General features: G+C 36.7%; 1 protein-coding gene across 6 annotated transcripts in view; it reads left to right on the forward strand.

Moving 5' to 3' along the window:
- Positions 1-1,385: 1,385 nt before the first annotated feature.
- Positions 1,386-17,367, forward strand: part of Cul3 (cullin 3) — a 31,548-nt gene continuing 15,566 nt past the window's right edge. Inside the window, exons 1-2 of one of the 6 annotated variants that reach the window (XM_073971079.1) lie at positions 1,386-1,515; positions 7,289-7,860. In XM_073971079.1, the coding sequence (XP_073827180.1) occupies positions 7,801-7,860 (60 nt within the window). In that variant the 5' untranslated portion in view covers positions 1,386-1,515; positions 7,289-7,800. Of the gene's footprint in view, positions 1,516-6,576; positions 6,918-6,942; positions 7,113-7,288; positions 7,861-17,367 lie in introns of those variants that run through there. The other 5 variants (XM_073971078.1, XM_073971084.1, XM_073971081.1 and 2 more) reach the window with 5 other exon arrangements.

Genomic DNA, 17,367 nt, shown 5'->3' on the forward strand with positions numbered 1-17,367 from the left:
TGGACAAAATATTACTAAGGCCAAATTTTGGACCGAATCAGTAGATCCGTTCTAGAGTTATCTTGCGCTCCAACCACCTCACACGGTGTCACAGGAGGTACCGTAAGGAGCATAGACCAAATACTCTTATAGACAGAGAAGTTTTAGTGTGTGTTGTTTTTTGTAGATGGCGCTCTTCCATTCAATATGCTCTCGATATGCTGTGGTTTTCACTCAAATATGTCGTGTAGTAGCTCAATGTTAAAAAAATACCACTAACGCCATCTAACTATTACAGAGCATACTAAGTAACATGCAGAGAAGAATTCTCTGTCTATAAGAGTATTTAGTCTATGGTAAGGAGTGGACCGATATAGCCCATCTTCGAACTTAAACTAAGTTTGGGCAAAATATTACGAAAGCCAAAATTTGAACCGAATCGGTTCATCCGTTCGAGAGTTATTGTGCGCACCAGCCAGACAGACAGACGGACGGACATTGCTCAATCGACTCCAAATTGTCTGAAACACATTTGGTCCAAACATACTTGGGGTCTAAAACCATTATTTCGATGAGGCACATTTTGCCCGTATGAAAGTGTATATACCCTCGTTAGCATAAATGCTGAGGGTATAAAAATATTATAATTTAGTGTGCGAGGTACCCATAGGAGTGGAGTGACAGGGTCCATATTGGAATCTCATCTATGTCTTGTAGACATTTCACGATTTAAAAAGTATGGATCAAATCGATCGAGTATTTGCTCGTGAATGAATAAAATGAACTATGAAAATATGTCGGTGGTGAAAATGTGTTTATTTTAAAACGAAAACTAAAAGCAAAATTATGAATAAATATAAATGGGATTCTACCCGGTATTTACCAAACACATGAGAAAATATCAGGTAAATACCCGATAATAGTAAGTTTACATTTACGAAATACACTCGATTTCAACTGTCAATTCCAATGCTTAAACGTCAAATGAAATCCAATAGATTTCAGATAAGTTTTCATTTGACGTATACGCAAAGGAATTGACAGCTGAAATCGAATGGATTTTGTAAATATGGGTCTACCACCATTATTTGGATGCGTTACAAACTTTTTGGTCAAAACCAACTTATAATACCCTCGCCACATAGTGGTGTAGGGTATAAATATGTGAACGGAAAATAAAGGGAAATCGATGATTTTCATTCATAATTTTACAACTGTTTTTGCATTTGTCTGGACGCCTGTGTGACGGCAAGATTTGGGTTTTTGAAATCAATACATGAACTCAACTGTTCTGTCATGTGTAAACGTAGGGTTAGGACATTGTTTATCTTCCTCCTTCCACACTATTCGCAAATTTAACGTTCCGTCATTCACCTTTTCTGCTGTTGGAAAGTACTAAAACAAGTGAAAATATAACAGGGTGTTTCCAATAAGAAAAAAACTCTTGATTGTGTACAAAGAAATGATTTGTGGAAATAGAGATTGTGAGATTACAAGTTGAAGTGTTTTACTAAATATCGGCAACAATTACAATTTGTGAGTTAAATGTAGATTTTTGTGCATTTTTTGCGTGTACTAAAGTTAATAGACGACAAAATTAGTGAATTTATTCATTTCTGCATAGCCTAACACAAAAAAGAACAAAAATTATTGGATGCATATTTGACATGAAAAAGTGAATTGTAAAGATTTTTTGGCAAAGAAAAATACTTGAAAACAAAAAGAGAAAAAAGCATAACGGGCAGAAGAAAAAAGAGTGGATAAAGAAGAACAGAAATAAATTATGTTTTGTTTATTGTACATCAATAAGAAGAATAGCAAACAAGTCAATCTGTGAGTGTTGGGAGTTGGGGTATTTTTTGCGGCGGTAGTAGTGAAGTTTCCTTCATCCACCTCATTCGCAAATTTCATATTCCTCTTTTGGCGTCTTCTAAACAAAAGAGGTGACAGATGTTGAAAAGTACTAAAAAATAAATTACGAACAGGGTGTTTCTAATAAGAAAAAAGTGTATTGCACAGAGAACAACTGATTTGTTATAATGGTAGATTGCGAAATTATAATTTAATGATTATTTTAAATAAAATTCGGAAACTATTCAAATTTGTGAGTTATACATTTTTACGCATAATAACTTTAGATATTTCACATTTTATTCACGTTTATTGAATTTGTTTTTATTTTTCTATAGTATTTTAAAACAGTGTTGCCAGAGTTAGTGTACTCTTGCAAATTTTGATGATTTTGGTAAACTTTTTGGCGGGTTGAACTGATTGGTCCATTTTCCTGGCATGGCTCTGGTTTTTGTATAAAGTTATTTTTCTTTGATTGCAGGCATCGTTTGTTTTCCTGGGAGATGGCCAGGACACTATTGCCAAATTACCGAGGTCGTAGTCAGCCAAATTTGTGTTTTAATGCACAGCATGCCCTCATAGAAAGACCACCCTAAGAATTCATTCTACCTCTCTCTAATAAGGTTGCACCCTCAGGGCGGCATTTTCGCAGGTCTGCTAACATTTACGAACCACATAGCTAACCTCAAGGATTCTTTGTCTGCACCTCAATTGCTGCCGGGATAGGTTGTTTTGTTGTAACAGTTTATGATATGTTTGTATGTTCGTTTTTCTGCTTAATCTGCCTCTGAGTCTATCTCCAGTTCTAGAAATGTGTCTGTTTATATGATACGGTCGTGTTGAACGATGATGAATGCACGTCTATCTCCTCATAATTTAGGCGATTTAAGTGATAAAATATACAATCATTTAACCACCATCACGTATTTCTTCGTGGAGCACAATCTCAAGGTATCTCCTAAAAAGTCTGCAGTGCCACTCTTTATTTGCGGGGGTGAGAAATCTACCCGAACGCTTGGAAAAGGTCCCAAAAGCACTAGCACTAGAAACTTTTGGGATAAACGACACAAATGGGCTATCTCAAAGCCGATTACTTCCCTGAGAAGATCAGGATTCAGTCTTGCAAGATAATATGTATACTATGCAGTGTGGGAGGTACCCGAAAGTGTGGTCCTATTTAGTCGATATTCGGACATAATTTGAGGCTGTAAGAAATAATACGATGTAAAACATTTGAATCAAATCGGTTCCTCACTTCTTGCGTACTACCCTATACAGTTGGTACCGGCAGGCTTTTTTGAAGATTTTGGCCATTACCTCAAGAAGTATGTACTTGCACCCGAAAATAAATGGGCCGTCGTAACGGGGCCCGCAAGAAGAAATTTTTAGAGAAAATGATCCGAGATTTTTGGAAAAAAATGATCCATATTCCAACCTGATAGATGCCTAGATGAAAAAATACAAAGCGCAAAGTTTGGACCAATCAGAAATTCCCCGCGAAAGTAGTGTCGTCAGGGAGCTTGGAGCTTTTAGGCCATTATCTCAGGATGTGTGGACCGATATGGCCTATCTTCGAACTTAATCTAAGTTTGGACAAAATATTACGAATTGCTTTCTTCGAGAGTTATCGTGCGCACCAGACAGTCGGACGGACATTACTCAATCGACTCCAAATTGTGTGATAAAGATTTCCTCCAAATATACCATTATTTCGGTGATGCACAAATTTGGTCGTATCAACGTGTAATATACCCTCTTTAGCCTAAAGGCTGAGGATATAAAAGGGTCACAAAAAATGACCAATAAGTCTTGGAAAATTATGTTTTTACCTACGGAGTATCGAAATTTTGTAGCGGTTGTGTTAGGATCCGTAAAAGTAATACCATACTCATTATATGCAGTTGCTGTCTTTGGGGGTAATTGCTAGATTTTGTTGCATACTTTTATCTGGTCATAGAGATTGCAAAATCCAATTCAGATACAGTATTTTGCCAGATTTTTTTAATTATTGACATTTTAAAAGTTGTTTGGGTCAATTCAAATATAGGGGGTTATCATGAATAAACTTTCCCCGTGAATTTTGTCTTTCCGCCGTTGCAACTTAAGGGAGAAAGTGAAAAAATTCACGGGGAATTGCCGTTCATGATAACCCCCATACTCTGTCAGAGGACTGCTTCATCTATACGGTAATTTGTCTATGATACTACCTTTAGATATAATCAGGAGTACTTTAATGATCTGTTCCAGATCTGCATGAATCTACTAATTATACCCTCAGCTTTTATGCTAACGAGGGTATATATTCTTTCATACGGGCAAAATGTGCCTCATCGAAATAATGGTTTTAGACCCCAAGTATGTTTGAACGAAATGTGTTTCAGACAATTTGGAGTTGATTTAGCAATGTCCGTCCGTCCGTCTGTCTGGCTGGCTGGAGCGCACGATAACTCTCTAACGGATCAACCGATTCGAACCAAATTTTGGTTATCGTAGTACTTTGCCTAAACTTAGTTCATGTTCGAAGATGGGTTATATCGGTCCACTTCTTCCGGTACCTCCACCACAAAAGTTTGAAAATGTTCGGAAAATAACTCTTGAAGGGAGTAACCGATTTGGTCCATACTTTGCACATCGTGATATTTCCACCAGACTTAGATGGTTCTACTCCTTCGGGTACCTCCCACACAAAATTTCGGAAAAGTTCAGTTTAGGACCTGCTCTCGAATCTCTTTGGTTTTTGTTGCAACAACTTGTATTCACTGTCCCCCATTCGACGGTACAAGATTCATCATGGGCAAGTCCATACTTCCAGAGAAAATAGCCTAAAAGTTGCAAAGAGCCCCTATGAAACCGTGTGTAGTGGTTGGAGCGCAAGATAACACTCGAACGGATCTGCAGATTCGGTCCAAAATTTGGCCTTCGTAATATTTTGTCATAACATAACATAGTTTAAATTCGAAGATAAGCCATATCGGTCCACTCCTTCAGGTACCTCCCCCACAAAAGTTGAAAAATGTTCGGAAAAATTGTGCGCACGATAACCTTTGAACGGAGTGACCCATTTGGTCCATACTTTACACATCCTAATATATCTACCAGATATAGAACAGGTTCGCATATGGACTATATTTGTCTACTCCTACTGGTACCTCTCACACAAAATTTTGGATAAGTTCACTTTAAGACCTGCTTTCGAATCACTTTGATTTTGATAATTTTGTTTTATTTGGTCCAATTTTATTTCCTACTGTGTATTAGTTAAGCTTTGTCGACCTAAGTTTTTGTTGAAGCTATTTGCATTCGGAACCTCCATTACGACGGTAAAAGTTTTTTCAGGGGCAAGTCCATATTTCTTAGGAAAACAGCCCGAAAGGTGTAAAAAATCCCTATATCACCATATGTGGCTGTCGGAGAGCACGATAACTCTCGAACTGTTCAACCGATTTGGTCTTCGTCATATTATATCCAAACTTAGTTTCATGGTACAATACCGGTCCACAACTTCCGGTACTTCTCCCCAATATTTAAAAAAATGTCACTGAAATGCTAGGACGATATCACTTGAATGGGGCAACCAATTTGGTCCAAACTTCGGATCTCCAAATATTTTGTCAAAATTTAATTTAAGTTCTAAAATGGCACATGTCGGTCCTCCCTAAGGGTACCTCCCCCACAAAGTTTCAACATTTGTTTCGTAGTGCAGTTAATTCCTAATCCACATTTTTGTCGGCAAGTTCAAATGTCCAAAAAGGGCCAAAAAATTCTGAAGAGACATACATTGGATCCGTCCGTAGGTGAAAGTTTCACTTCACATTGGCTGAGGGTATATATCTGTCGGCAAAGCCGACCGACACATTTTTACTTGTGTTTATAATTTTTTATCTGAAAAATTTGCCTTTTAATTAATTTCTCGTTGGAAGCGAGCTTCATGACAAATGACGCAAGTGAAAAAGGATTGTGACATGCATATTTCGCCTTTGGCAGAGGCTCTTCAGACATGTCGGCTGTGGAGCGGCTTCTCTGTCATCGAAATTTTCTTCTTTCAAATGCATTTTTTGCTTTCTACAACAACAATTGGTATTTGCCCATTTAGTTGTGCTTTCATGACAAACGCTTAGCGCTGCCTTTGAAAGTAATGACATTTTTTGTGTTTATCAAGGACCTGGGTTCAAACCCCCAGCCTGGCTCAGCTGATTTTATTTCTTTGAAAATTTTGCCTTATTTTTTAAGCCTTTTTACTTTCAAGTCAACCTAGTGTCTCTAGTCTTCCTAGAATTCTTCTTCAATACACACACATATACGAATCACAACTGCAAATTTGTTGCAAGTTTAGTATATACAAAAGTCTTCAAACTCAGCCTTTGTCTAGAACGACATCTAATATGTCTGGTGAGCTGAATTAAAACACCAGCGAAACGATCGTAGCGTATTGGTTTGATAAAACTGATCTTACTTTTTTAATACATACTCTTAGGTCATGATAGCTCAATTAATTCAATTAAATTAAAAATACTAGATTCATAATTATTTTCCTTCCAATATGGATTAAGCAATATTGGACCTTGCTCTCCAACTTTTAGGTCATTTTGGGTATTTCATGGAAATTTTAAAGAATTATTTTCCTTCCATATGCAATGAACTGTATTGGACTTTGATCTCCACCATCTTTTGGTCAATACTGGGTATTTCTTGGGAATTCCCACGTAAAAGTTGGACATTTCGGTATAGTTTAAAATATGGTCACTTGTTTACTCCAAACTGACAAAAAGACTGGCAACACTGTTTTGACATTTCTGTTTTTCTACTCATTTTTGCTCTTTCATCATTTTCACTTCTTCTACGTTCATTTTGTCATTTGTGTGTGCTGTAAAAATGAAAAGTTTTATCAAGTAAATAATTTTGTTTAGAACTAAAATATTTATGTAAATCCCCCGAAAGTATTTGCAAATTCGTCTACAATTAACGGAAATTCTTCAGAGCATGAAATGTTTTGCCTATTCCTGGAAATTGTATAAGAATTTAAGTATTTCTTGTGATTAGCCCGAAAAAAACCAGAAAGAAAAAGGACGGACGTTGTGAATCAAATGGTGAAAAAATATGAAACTTAAAATCAAAGAAGAAGAAAATGTGTAGAGATGATGATGATGACAGTGAAAATCATGAAATATGGAAAAATAAGTCTTCATCAGTTCCACATTCATTGATTCGCAACAACACACAAAAGGAGGAATACTTGGCAATAGCAACAATGACCAGAAAACAACAATAACAGCCAAGTCTAGGCAGGCAGCAGCATTTCAAGCATTCAATTCTTCTTCATTACAGATTTGCAATAACAACACACACAAGCAAACAAACACAATACACACACGAATTATTATAATGAAAATAATTAATATTATTTTTTGTTTTATAAATCATCCAACCAACACTCTCCCCTTCTCTTCCTTCTTTTCAGGACTATTATTTAAAGTGGACACAATTGAATTTACCGAGCCAACGAGATCAACAAAACCAATTGGCTTTACACAATCCGACAATCGGCCTTTTTGCGGTCAATCGGAGAAAGAAAGCAATCATCACAACAACAGCACAACCAACCAACTATAGTTAAAGCAACTAAGAAACAGTGAACAGAAAAAAATCTGCTTTGTAATTGTGTGCTGTGATAAGCGACGGGAATCATATTTGAACATAAAACACAAACATCCAGAGCGATCATTTTTATTTCCATTTGATTTTATCTTGGCCGCAACTTCAACTTTTGATTTGTTTCACAACGAATTTCTGCACTTTGGGTTTTTTGCAAACATTTAGTGTGTCATTCGTTCACCAAGTTACTGCTCCCGAAAACAATTTACACACAGGTGCACACCACCACATCAGTTTCGGTGTTTGTAAACAACTGCTAGAACAGCGTTCGAGCGACAAGTTGATAAAGTGGAGGAAAATTGTCGCCGTCTACAGACAATGAATATCAGGAGTAACCCTCCCAAAAAGGAGGGAAAAATGCGTATACGCGCTTTCCCGGTAAGTACAATTTGTTTATTTATACAAATGTATGCTTTTTTGTTTGTATTTTCCCACGTAAGTCGTGGAATAACTCATTGATTGATATAACGGAGAGTTTTTGCTAATCGTTAGTACCATTTACCACTACTGCAGACGAAAATAAAGGGTTTGCAGGGGTTAGTTATTATATATTTCATTAATAGATCCAGGTTTTTTGTACATCGACGTTTCTTTCACCCCAGCAAGTTCTGTATCTTACATAGTGGTGCCCAATTCTGATCTCGGATTTGTTGAAATCGCAGCAGGGTTCGTTCTGCCACTAGCGAATAATTAGTTCTTTTTAGAAGTTGCAATATTTCGAGACTATGAACCTTCACGTGCAATTCCGTTCCCGCCAATCCCTTTTTAACAAACTTGGATTTGTAAATCAGGATTTGAGTTCAAGTATGCCGCCTGGCTTTTTTTCCTATTGATTCATGCAGGTGTAGAGTGCGAACAAGACTTTCTGTGTGCGTTCTTTAATGTTTCTCTTTCAGCGCAATTGGTTGGTAGCAGGATATGATGCTGGATTGGCAGGCGCTGACCGAATCTTTTTTGTTTCTGCTCAATCCGGTCTTGGGATTGCGCAATTGGTTGTTAAGGATTACGGAGATATTTTGCTTCCATGAAAATATTTAATTGTATACAATCTACCGTACCGGATGTACACGGAATCAAAGGCGTTTCGAATAGCGGCTGACAGCCCAGCATCAAACCTATATAAACAACTACAACAATAACGATCTAAGTTCCCATATCTTCGACATGTTTCAGTATATCGTTTATAAATAAAAGCCGAAGCAGTGGCGAATGTACCGTTATTCCGTTCCGACTAATCAATTCCAATTATTGTATATGCCGTTAAGTACAGTCAACCCTCTAGTTTAATAAAGTACTATAGTTTCATAGCTTCTTTGAATTATATTTTTCGATTTTCTGCACGCTAGATCGGTATTTTCCCACTGTGCCCCCCTGGCCACAGTCTGGTCTAGCACGTCAGAACAGATCTTCATGATCAACAAAGATGTCTCCGTCAACAACTGGTAACTGGTTTCTATTCAGGTGATGAGTCAGGTTTTTTTTATGATGCATGTATTCCGTACGATTCTTATCATTCCGTACAAATAACTAGAAAAAGCGGAGATGTTATCTTTTTCCTAAATTTTTTATATAAAATAGATCAGCTTTAGTTTAACTAAGATCAGTATGATGCATTTATCACAAACGGATGATGACAGATGGCTAGATTGCGATACAAGTCCTCTCAACACGCTTCAACTTTTTAATTGCTAATCCTCTTACCCAACTCTAGAATTATTGTAATTAGCGGATATCGAATCAGCGCCGGATTAAGGCCATAATTATTATATACACCGCGTTTTTATACCCTCGGCCTTAGGGATACACTTTGCCACTATTAGAAATGTATCTCATTGAAACCATCTCGGTTTCTGACAATTTAGATGTAGAGCGGAAGGTGACTATATCGGTCCACTCCTTCGGGAATCTCCACCACAAAAGTTCAACAATTTTCGCTGAAATAGCTTTTTTTCAACTGTACAATTTTTGGAGGCGAGTCCATGCATGCTGAGATAACGGTCCAAAAGATCAAAAAACTCTGCCGTCACCAACTATAATGAATGGCGAGCATGATTACCTACGAATTGAGTATTCGATTTTGGCGAACATCGTACAATATTTTCCAAACCTACATCAAGTTCTAAGAATCTATATTGGACTACACTTTCGGAAACCTCCTTCACAAAATTTCAAAATTATCGCTTATGTGCATTTCAAGGGCTTTTCGAGGAAGGTTTTGGAAATGTTACCGAATGTAGTCGTCCTCCTTTTCTAAAGCTTTAAACAACCCTACTGTGAAGAACAAAAATTGTTGGTGGACACGACAAGGAGTGACTCACATTGGCCCAACGTTTGCACATCGCAAAATTTCTCCCAAACTTATGATGGGCTATATCCAAAAACTTATTCCAGTAAAGGTCAAAAGTTTTGCGGAGGAGATACTAAAAGGAATGGATCGACATTGGCCATTATGGAAGTGGATCTCCAGCCACAACATATGGTCCCTATGGGGTTTTTACACCCTTCGGGCTGTTTTCGCAAGAAGTATGGACTTGCCCCTGAAAAAAACTTTTACCATCGTAATTGAGGCAGCGAATGCAATTTGCTTCAACAAAAATAAAAGTGATTCGATATCTGGTCTTAAAGTGAACTTATCCGAAATTTTGTGTGGGAGGTACCGGATGGAGTAGACAAATATAGTCCATATTTGAACCTGATCTATTATAGGAAGATATAATAGGATGTGTAAAGTATGGACCAATTCGGCCACTCCCTTCAAGAGTTATCGTACGAACAATTTTTCCGAACATTTCTGAACTTTTGTGGGGGTGGTACCTGAAGCAGTGAACCGATATGGCTTATCTTCGAACTTAACCTATGTTTGGACAAAATATTACTAAGGCTTAATGTTGGACCGAATCGGCAGATCCGTTCTAGAGTTATCTTGCGCTCCAACCACCTCACACGGTGTCATAGAGGTTTTTTGCAACTTTCATGCTATTTTCTAAGGAAGTATGGACTTGTTCCTAATAAAACTCCCTTCAAGATTTATCGTGCGCACAAATTTTCCGAACATTTTCGAACTTTTGTGTGGGAGCTGCCGGAAGGAGTGGACCGATATAGCCCATCTTCGAACTTAAACTAAGTTTGGGCAACATATTACCAAACCCAAAATTTGAACCGAATCGGTTTATCCGTTCGAGAGTTATCGTGCGCTCCAGCCAGCCAGACAGACGGACGGACATTGCTCAATCGACTCCAAATTGTCTGAAACACATTTGGTCCAAACATACTAGGGGTCTAAAACCATTATTTCGATGAGGCACATTTTGCCCGTATGAAAGTGTTAGCATAAATGCTGAGGGTATAAAAAAGAAAATCGAAATAATGTCGCTGACATCTTTTTCGCGGGAAGGGCTCGATATATTTTCGCGTGCAAGTCCTAAAAATGCCTACGGTGACCATCTATTCCCCTTCCAAAATGGACTAACATCACCTTCAGATACTTCCTCCGCAAGAGTTTATTAATTTTAAGCTTCAATCAAAATCAAATTTATTAGCAAAAAGTACTACGCATTTATTGAGAAAGTCCAAAATCGTTAAGATAAATTGTCCTCAAATTTTTTTATATATTTTATGGTAAGTTTATAGGTCCATATAATTCCGAAAACCTGCTAAATACATAATTACCCGGGGGAAGGATTACCGTCTACTGTCCATACAATGATAGTCTTAATTCACACAGGCTAAGGGTATAGGCCTTATTCTGAACGTAAATTCTCCGCAAGTTTTCTCACTCTCTCTTTTAAGTTGAAACGGAAGAGAGACAAAAGTCACTGGGAATTTTACGTTCAGAATAACCCCCTTTATCTCTGCCGGCAAATTCGACTGATTTTCGAATAGACACACAGGAACACAATAATCCGCTCAATTTCCTATCAACAGTTCACTACTAGTTTACCGTCACTGTGTGAAAAAAATTCGCGATTAATCTGTGAGGATTCATTCAACCACAGGGAAATGGTTTTAGTTTAATATCATTTTACTGCGGATACCAATGTTGTCACATCTCAGCCTCATTCTTATATCTACAGATGTAGCTAGATCTAGATTAAAAGAATACCGAATAAATGGATGGCTATGTTACATACTAGAACAAGAAGAAAGAACAAGAGTTGAGGCCAAACCGTTTTGGACCGGTCTATTGAACATCGTCCATCAGTGGTAGTTATTTCATTTTAGAACAATGTTCTTCTTGTGGGAAAAGAAATACGGAAGAAAGTTATGCACGTAATTTCAACGTTTGTTGTGAGTCCAGTAGTGAAACAGAGTTCATGTGCAACTGTTTGAACAATTTGAAAATCAACGACACATAACAGTGTAAAATTTCAAAATTGTAACAGCTATCCCAATAAATGTTCCAAATAATCGTTCTGCTCTCTGAAAAAAAAAAATCAAAACGACCCGAGAGGAGATCTTAAATAGCCCAGTCAAAATAGACATGCGTATAAGGGGAAAATAGCGAAAATTCCCACAAAGCTGAATTTTGGTGGAGAGATAGAGTTTGGCATTAGAAGCAAAGTCCTAAAAATCCTAATCGATCCAATGTGTACAAAAAAAGTTATTCGGGGTCAAAGGTCATTTTTGGAGGCATTATTAAATTTTTTGATTTTTCTCAAAAACGGTAAGACTTAGAAAAATCCGGCTAAAGTAAAAGTTGTAGATTTAACAATTGTCTACTTTATGATCCTCATGATTTTTATACCCTCAGCATTTATGCTAGCGAGGGTATATACACTTTCATACGGGCAAGTATGTTTGGACGAAATGTGTTTTAGACAATTTTGAGTCGATTTAGCAATGTCCGTCCGTCTGTCTGTCTGGCTGGCGCGCACGATAACTCTCGAACGGATGAACCGATTTGGTCCAAAATTTGGCTTTCGCAATATTTTGCGAAAATTTGTGCGTACGATAACTCTTGAAGGGAGTAATCGATTTTGTCCATACCTTGCAAATCGTGAAATTTATACCAAACTTAGATGTATTTCCAATATGGACTCAGTCGGTCCACGCCTTCGGGTACCTCCCACACAAAATTTCGGAAAAGTTCAGTTTAGGACCTGCTCTCGAATACGACGGTACAAGTTTCGTCAGGGGCAAAACCATTCCTTCTTAGAAAATAGCCTGAAAGCTTCAAAACACCTCTATGACACCGTGTGTAGTGGTTGGAGCCCAAAATAACTCTCGAACGGATATTCCGATTCGATCCAAAATTTGGCCTTCATAATATTTGGTCCAAACGTAGTTTCAGTTCGAAGATAAGCCATATCGGTTCACTCCTTCAGGTACCGCCCCCACAAAAGTTCCAAAAATTGTGCGCACGATAACTCTTGAAGGGAAGTATCTATTTGGTCCATACTTTACGCATCCTTATATATCTACCAGATATAGATCAGGTTTGAATATCGACTATCGGGTGCTTCAACACAAAATTTTGGATAAGTTCATTTTAAGACCTGCTCATGACTAACATTGATTTCTGTTGAAGAAACTTGAAATCGCTGTCTCAATTACAACGCTAAAAATTTTTTCAGTGGCAAGTGCTTACTCCTATGGCACCATATACAGTAGCTGGAGATCACAATAAGTCTCGAGCTGATAAGCCGATTTGGTCCAAAATTTGGCCTACGTCATATTTTGTACAAACTTAGTTTAACTTCCAAAATGGTCTATATCGGTCATCTCCTTAGGATGCCTCCCCCACAAAAGTTCAACATTTGTGTCCAAGTGCAGTTTAGGGCCTCATCGGAGATCCTTTGGAAATTTATACCGATGATGTTCTTTGTGGTCCTGTTTGCAGCCATTTGGGATACGCAGGGAATTGCAATAATCGGTTTTTCGATTATACGGTTTTCGTGATAAACTTGAAACTCGATTTTCAGTTAGTCGATTATTTGGGAGTGTACTAAAAGTCGACTTTCGATTATTCGTTAACCGCCAAAAACCGATTATAATCGAATATATAATCGACCATTTTCGTTGATGCGGTCCGTGATGTATATATATATATATGTATATGTATAAAAAAGTACCGTCCATTACGCGTTTTTACCACAGCCAATATTAAACTACGATTAATAGTCGACTACGAATAATAGAGTACGACTACTGGTCGACGAATAATAGTTGACTAGGTCTGTCGAAAGTATATTAAGAATAATCGATTATCCGGTTTTCGCACAGTCAATAATCGACTACGATTTTTAGAAATTTTGCGGCTAATAGTCGATTAATCGATTAACCGAAATCGATTTTACGTATCCCTAGCAGCCATATTATGTTTTCCGTGAACAAGTCCACGCTTCTTGGCATACTTGGTCCAACAGGTGTGCGATAACCCACCCACTGAAATGACTAGTGGGCGCGATATCTATCGAAAAGATATGACTCTCAAAATAAGATCCACTTCCGTAATGCACTATGTCGGTCCATTCCCTCCTCTGTAAAACTTTTGAACTTTAATCCTAATCCATCCTAATTTGTCGGCAAGTTCAAATGTCAAAAAAGGGCCACAAATTTCTGAAAAGAACCTAGATACATTCGATCTGTCCGTAGATGAAAGTTCCAATTCACATAGGCTGAGGGTATATCTCTGTTGGCAAAGCCGACTGATACATTTTTACTTGTTAAAACAGACTTACCATTTCCAAGATATCGCGATCTAAAAGTCAAATTAAAAATTAGCCGCGTAAGTACATTACGAGGCAAACCGGTTAATATAACCACACTAGGTGTTAGGTATTCCCATAAGCTTTCAAACGATATCCACTTTGCAGTAATCGGACCTAACCGGTTTTTAAATTTGGGCTTTCGGTTCAAATGACCGGAGAACCGGATCCGCCGCCCATGAAAATTATATTTTTCCGTAATCAGCGCAACGAACTCTACCTTCGGGCAAAAAATAAAAAACGGAGAGTTTTCGCTGGGGTCGTTCCCGTTGGGCTTTCGATTACACATGTGGGTTAAATGGACTATTTTTGCATAAAATGACTCTAGCATGGAATAAGTTCTAATAAACATGCTCGGATTTTGTTGGAATCATTTCGCTCTTCAAGGAAACATATATTTTTTTGGGAAGACAGACCCGGTTACTTCGGTTATTTTAGCCGGTTCGTCTGAATATGTGCATATTTCCCTTACATGTGTTATTTACAACAGCTATATCTCAAGAATGGTAATTATATAGGACAAAATTATAAGGAAAAAACTTGTAGATAATTTTTGTCTACAATATTTACTTCAGTCACTTTTTGACTAGATCAACCGTTTTCAAAAAATAACGACAATACATATTGAGTAAAATATTCATTCTTTGCATACTTGTCTGCAGCCGATTCGTTATTGTTTATTGTCAATATGGTCTCATACGTTTTTTACCTGTCTGAAGACCTCCACGACGGCTTTTATTATCACTGAACTTTATCACATTAAATACTGTTAGTCCATTATTAGCCGTAAAAGTCATAAAAATGCATAATGACTACAAAAAATTTCAAAAATTATTAGTTTTATAGTACTGCTTTTTCCTATGCAATACATTTATTGTCACCTAAAAGTAGTAGGTAATTCTTATTTTAGTCCGTATTTGTTATAAATTTAAAATGAAGACACTGGCACGACGTGTGTTGTTTTTGCTGTAAAGCAGACCAACCAAATTTTGGTGTGTGCATTTGTCGAAATTCGACGACACATACAAGTGGAAGAGGTTTGAATTGTTTTCGCAGACACTTTCGTCGGAGTTGTATGAGGTTGCCAAGGAAAAACTTCTCATTGAACTTTTTTCTTTGCTTACCTTTATACTTCGAGCTGACGATTGATGTTTGGGTATAAAAAGTTTCTTGTTGAAGAAGTTATTGAAAAATAACTTCGGTGGAGAATATCCACAAACAAGAAACAAGGGAACTGATGAGATCCAGTGGCGTGGATCGAAACTATAGTATTCCATGCCTTACCCCTTGGCGAACAATGCCAAATCTTTTCCACTAATAAAATAGTTGTTTTAAAATATTAAAACAACAACAATGGGATTAAGCCAGACTATTTTGAAAAAAAAAAAACAAAATTTAAAATAAATTTTGTATATTTTGGCAGAATATTAGCGGTATTCACTCATTGTAGTAGATTTACAACTCTTGTTAATATACTATATGTACCAGGGTTTTTTACAACGAAGTGTGAATGCCTTTTTTGTGAATATCGTAAACAAATCAAAGCATCTTAACGTCGCCGTAAGTCTATCTTTTAATTCCAGTTTTATTACACTTTTTTCATAAAAAAATGTTTTTTTTTCTTGCCTCCATTCTTTTATTCTTTTATTTTTCCCATTTTTTCTACCATAAAAACAAATCTCAATAACAAAGACATAAATACAACTAAGACTAGACAAAATGCATGCAACAAAAAAATGTTTACGAAACTTTGTATAGAAACATTACCCTTAACAGGTTGCAGTTAATTCAAAATCGCAACCAAGGAGGAACATTTCATGTAATGGTATCAGAAACGAAATTTATGAATTCAAGGATCTATTCAAGAATAATTCCATGTCAATTGGATCGGTAAATTCGGTTAAATACGTAAAAATGTATAAAAGAAAAAAATGTTATATCACCATATCGTGATATAACATTATGTTAAATTCAAAAGCCATTCACTGAAGAATGATAGCAAACAAAATGTCTTATCTTGTTGTATTTATGTCTTTGTCAATAACAAAGACATAAATACAACAAGATAAGACATTTTGTTTGCTATCATTCTTCAGTGAATGGCTTTTGAATTTAACATAATGTTATATCACGATATGGTGATATAACATTTTTTTCTTTTATACATTTTTACGTATTTAACCGAATTTACCGATCCAATTGACATGGAATTATTCTTGAATAGATCCTTGAATTCATAAATTTCGTTTCTGATACCATTACATGAAATGTTCCTCCTTGGTTGCGATTTTGAATTAACTGCAACCTGTTAAGGGTAATGTTTCTATACAAAGTTTCGTAAACATTTTTTTGTTGCATGCATTTTGTCTAGTCTTAGTTGTATTTATGTCTTTGTCAATAAATAAAACTCACAACAAAGTGACGACATAAGAATCAGCTGTTCTAACCCTTGTAAAAGTACAATGGAATGTTTACAATACTTTTAGGTCGAGTAAATTAACAACCCTGTTGTAAATTAAACGTTCATGTATTTTGTTGTTGTGGTATTGTAAACACTTGTAGATCTACAATATTAACAAGATGTACAAGATCTACAATGCCACTTTACCAACATGAGTGAATACCGCTATTGTTTTGATGACCAATAGCAAGATATTTGCACACAAAAAAACCGCATAGTTATACCCTACACCACCTTGTGGTAAGGGGTATTATGTCTAAGGAAACGCGATAGACCCATAGTTCCTTTTGGGGTTATACATAGAATCACTTTATGAGTCGATTTACGCATTTCTGTCTGTCCATGTATTTTTGTAAACAAAGTTCAGGTCGCTGTCCGATTCGCATGAAAATTGAAAATATTTTGGTAAAAATCGGTTCAGATTTGGATATAGTCCCCATATATATCTTCGCCCGATTTAAGGCATTTAGTGCACAAAACTCGCTGTATATGTCCGATTTCAATGAAATTTGGAATGTGCGACGGAATTTAGTCTAGAAATAAGTGTACCAAATAATATAGAAATCGGTGCAGATTTGGCTATAGCCCCCATATACATTTTCGCTCGATTTAAGGCATTTGGTGCACGAAACACGCTATATATGTCCGATTTCAATTAAATTTGGAATGTGCGACGGTATTTAGTCTAGAAATAAATGTGCTAAATTATATAGAAAT

The sequence above is a fragment of the Musca autumnalis genome, unplaced genomic scaffold, assembly GCF_047663935.1.
Source record: "Musca autumnalis isolate F117 unplaced genomic scaffold, ASM4766393v1 scaffold_2, whole genome shotgun sequence".
Lineage (NCBI taxonomy): Eukaryota > Metazoa > Arthropoda > Insecta > Diptera > Muscidae > Musca > Musca autumnalis.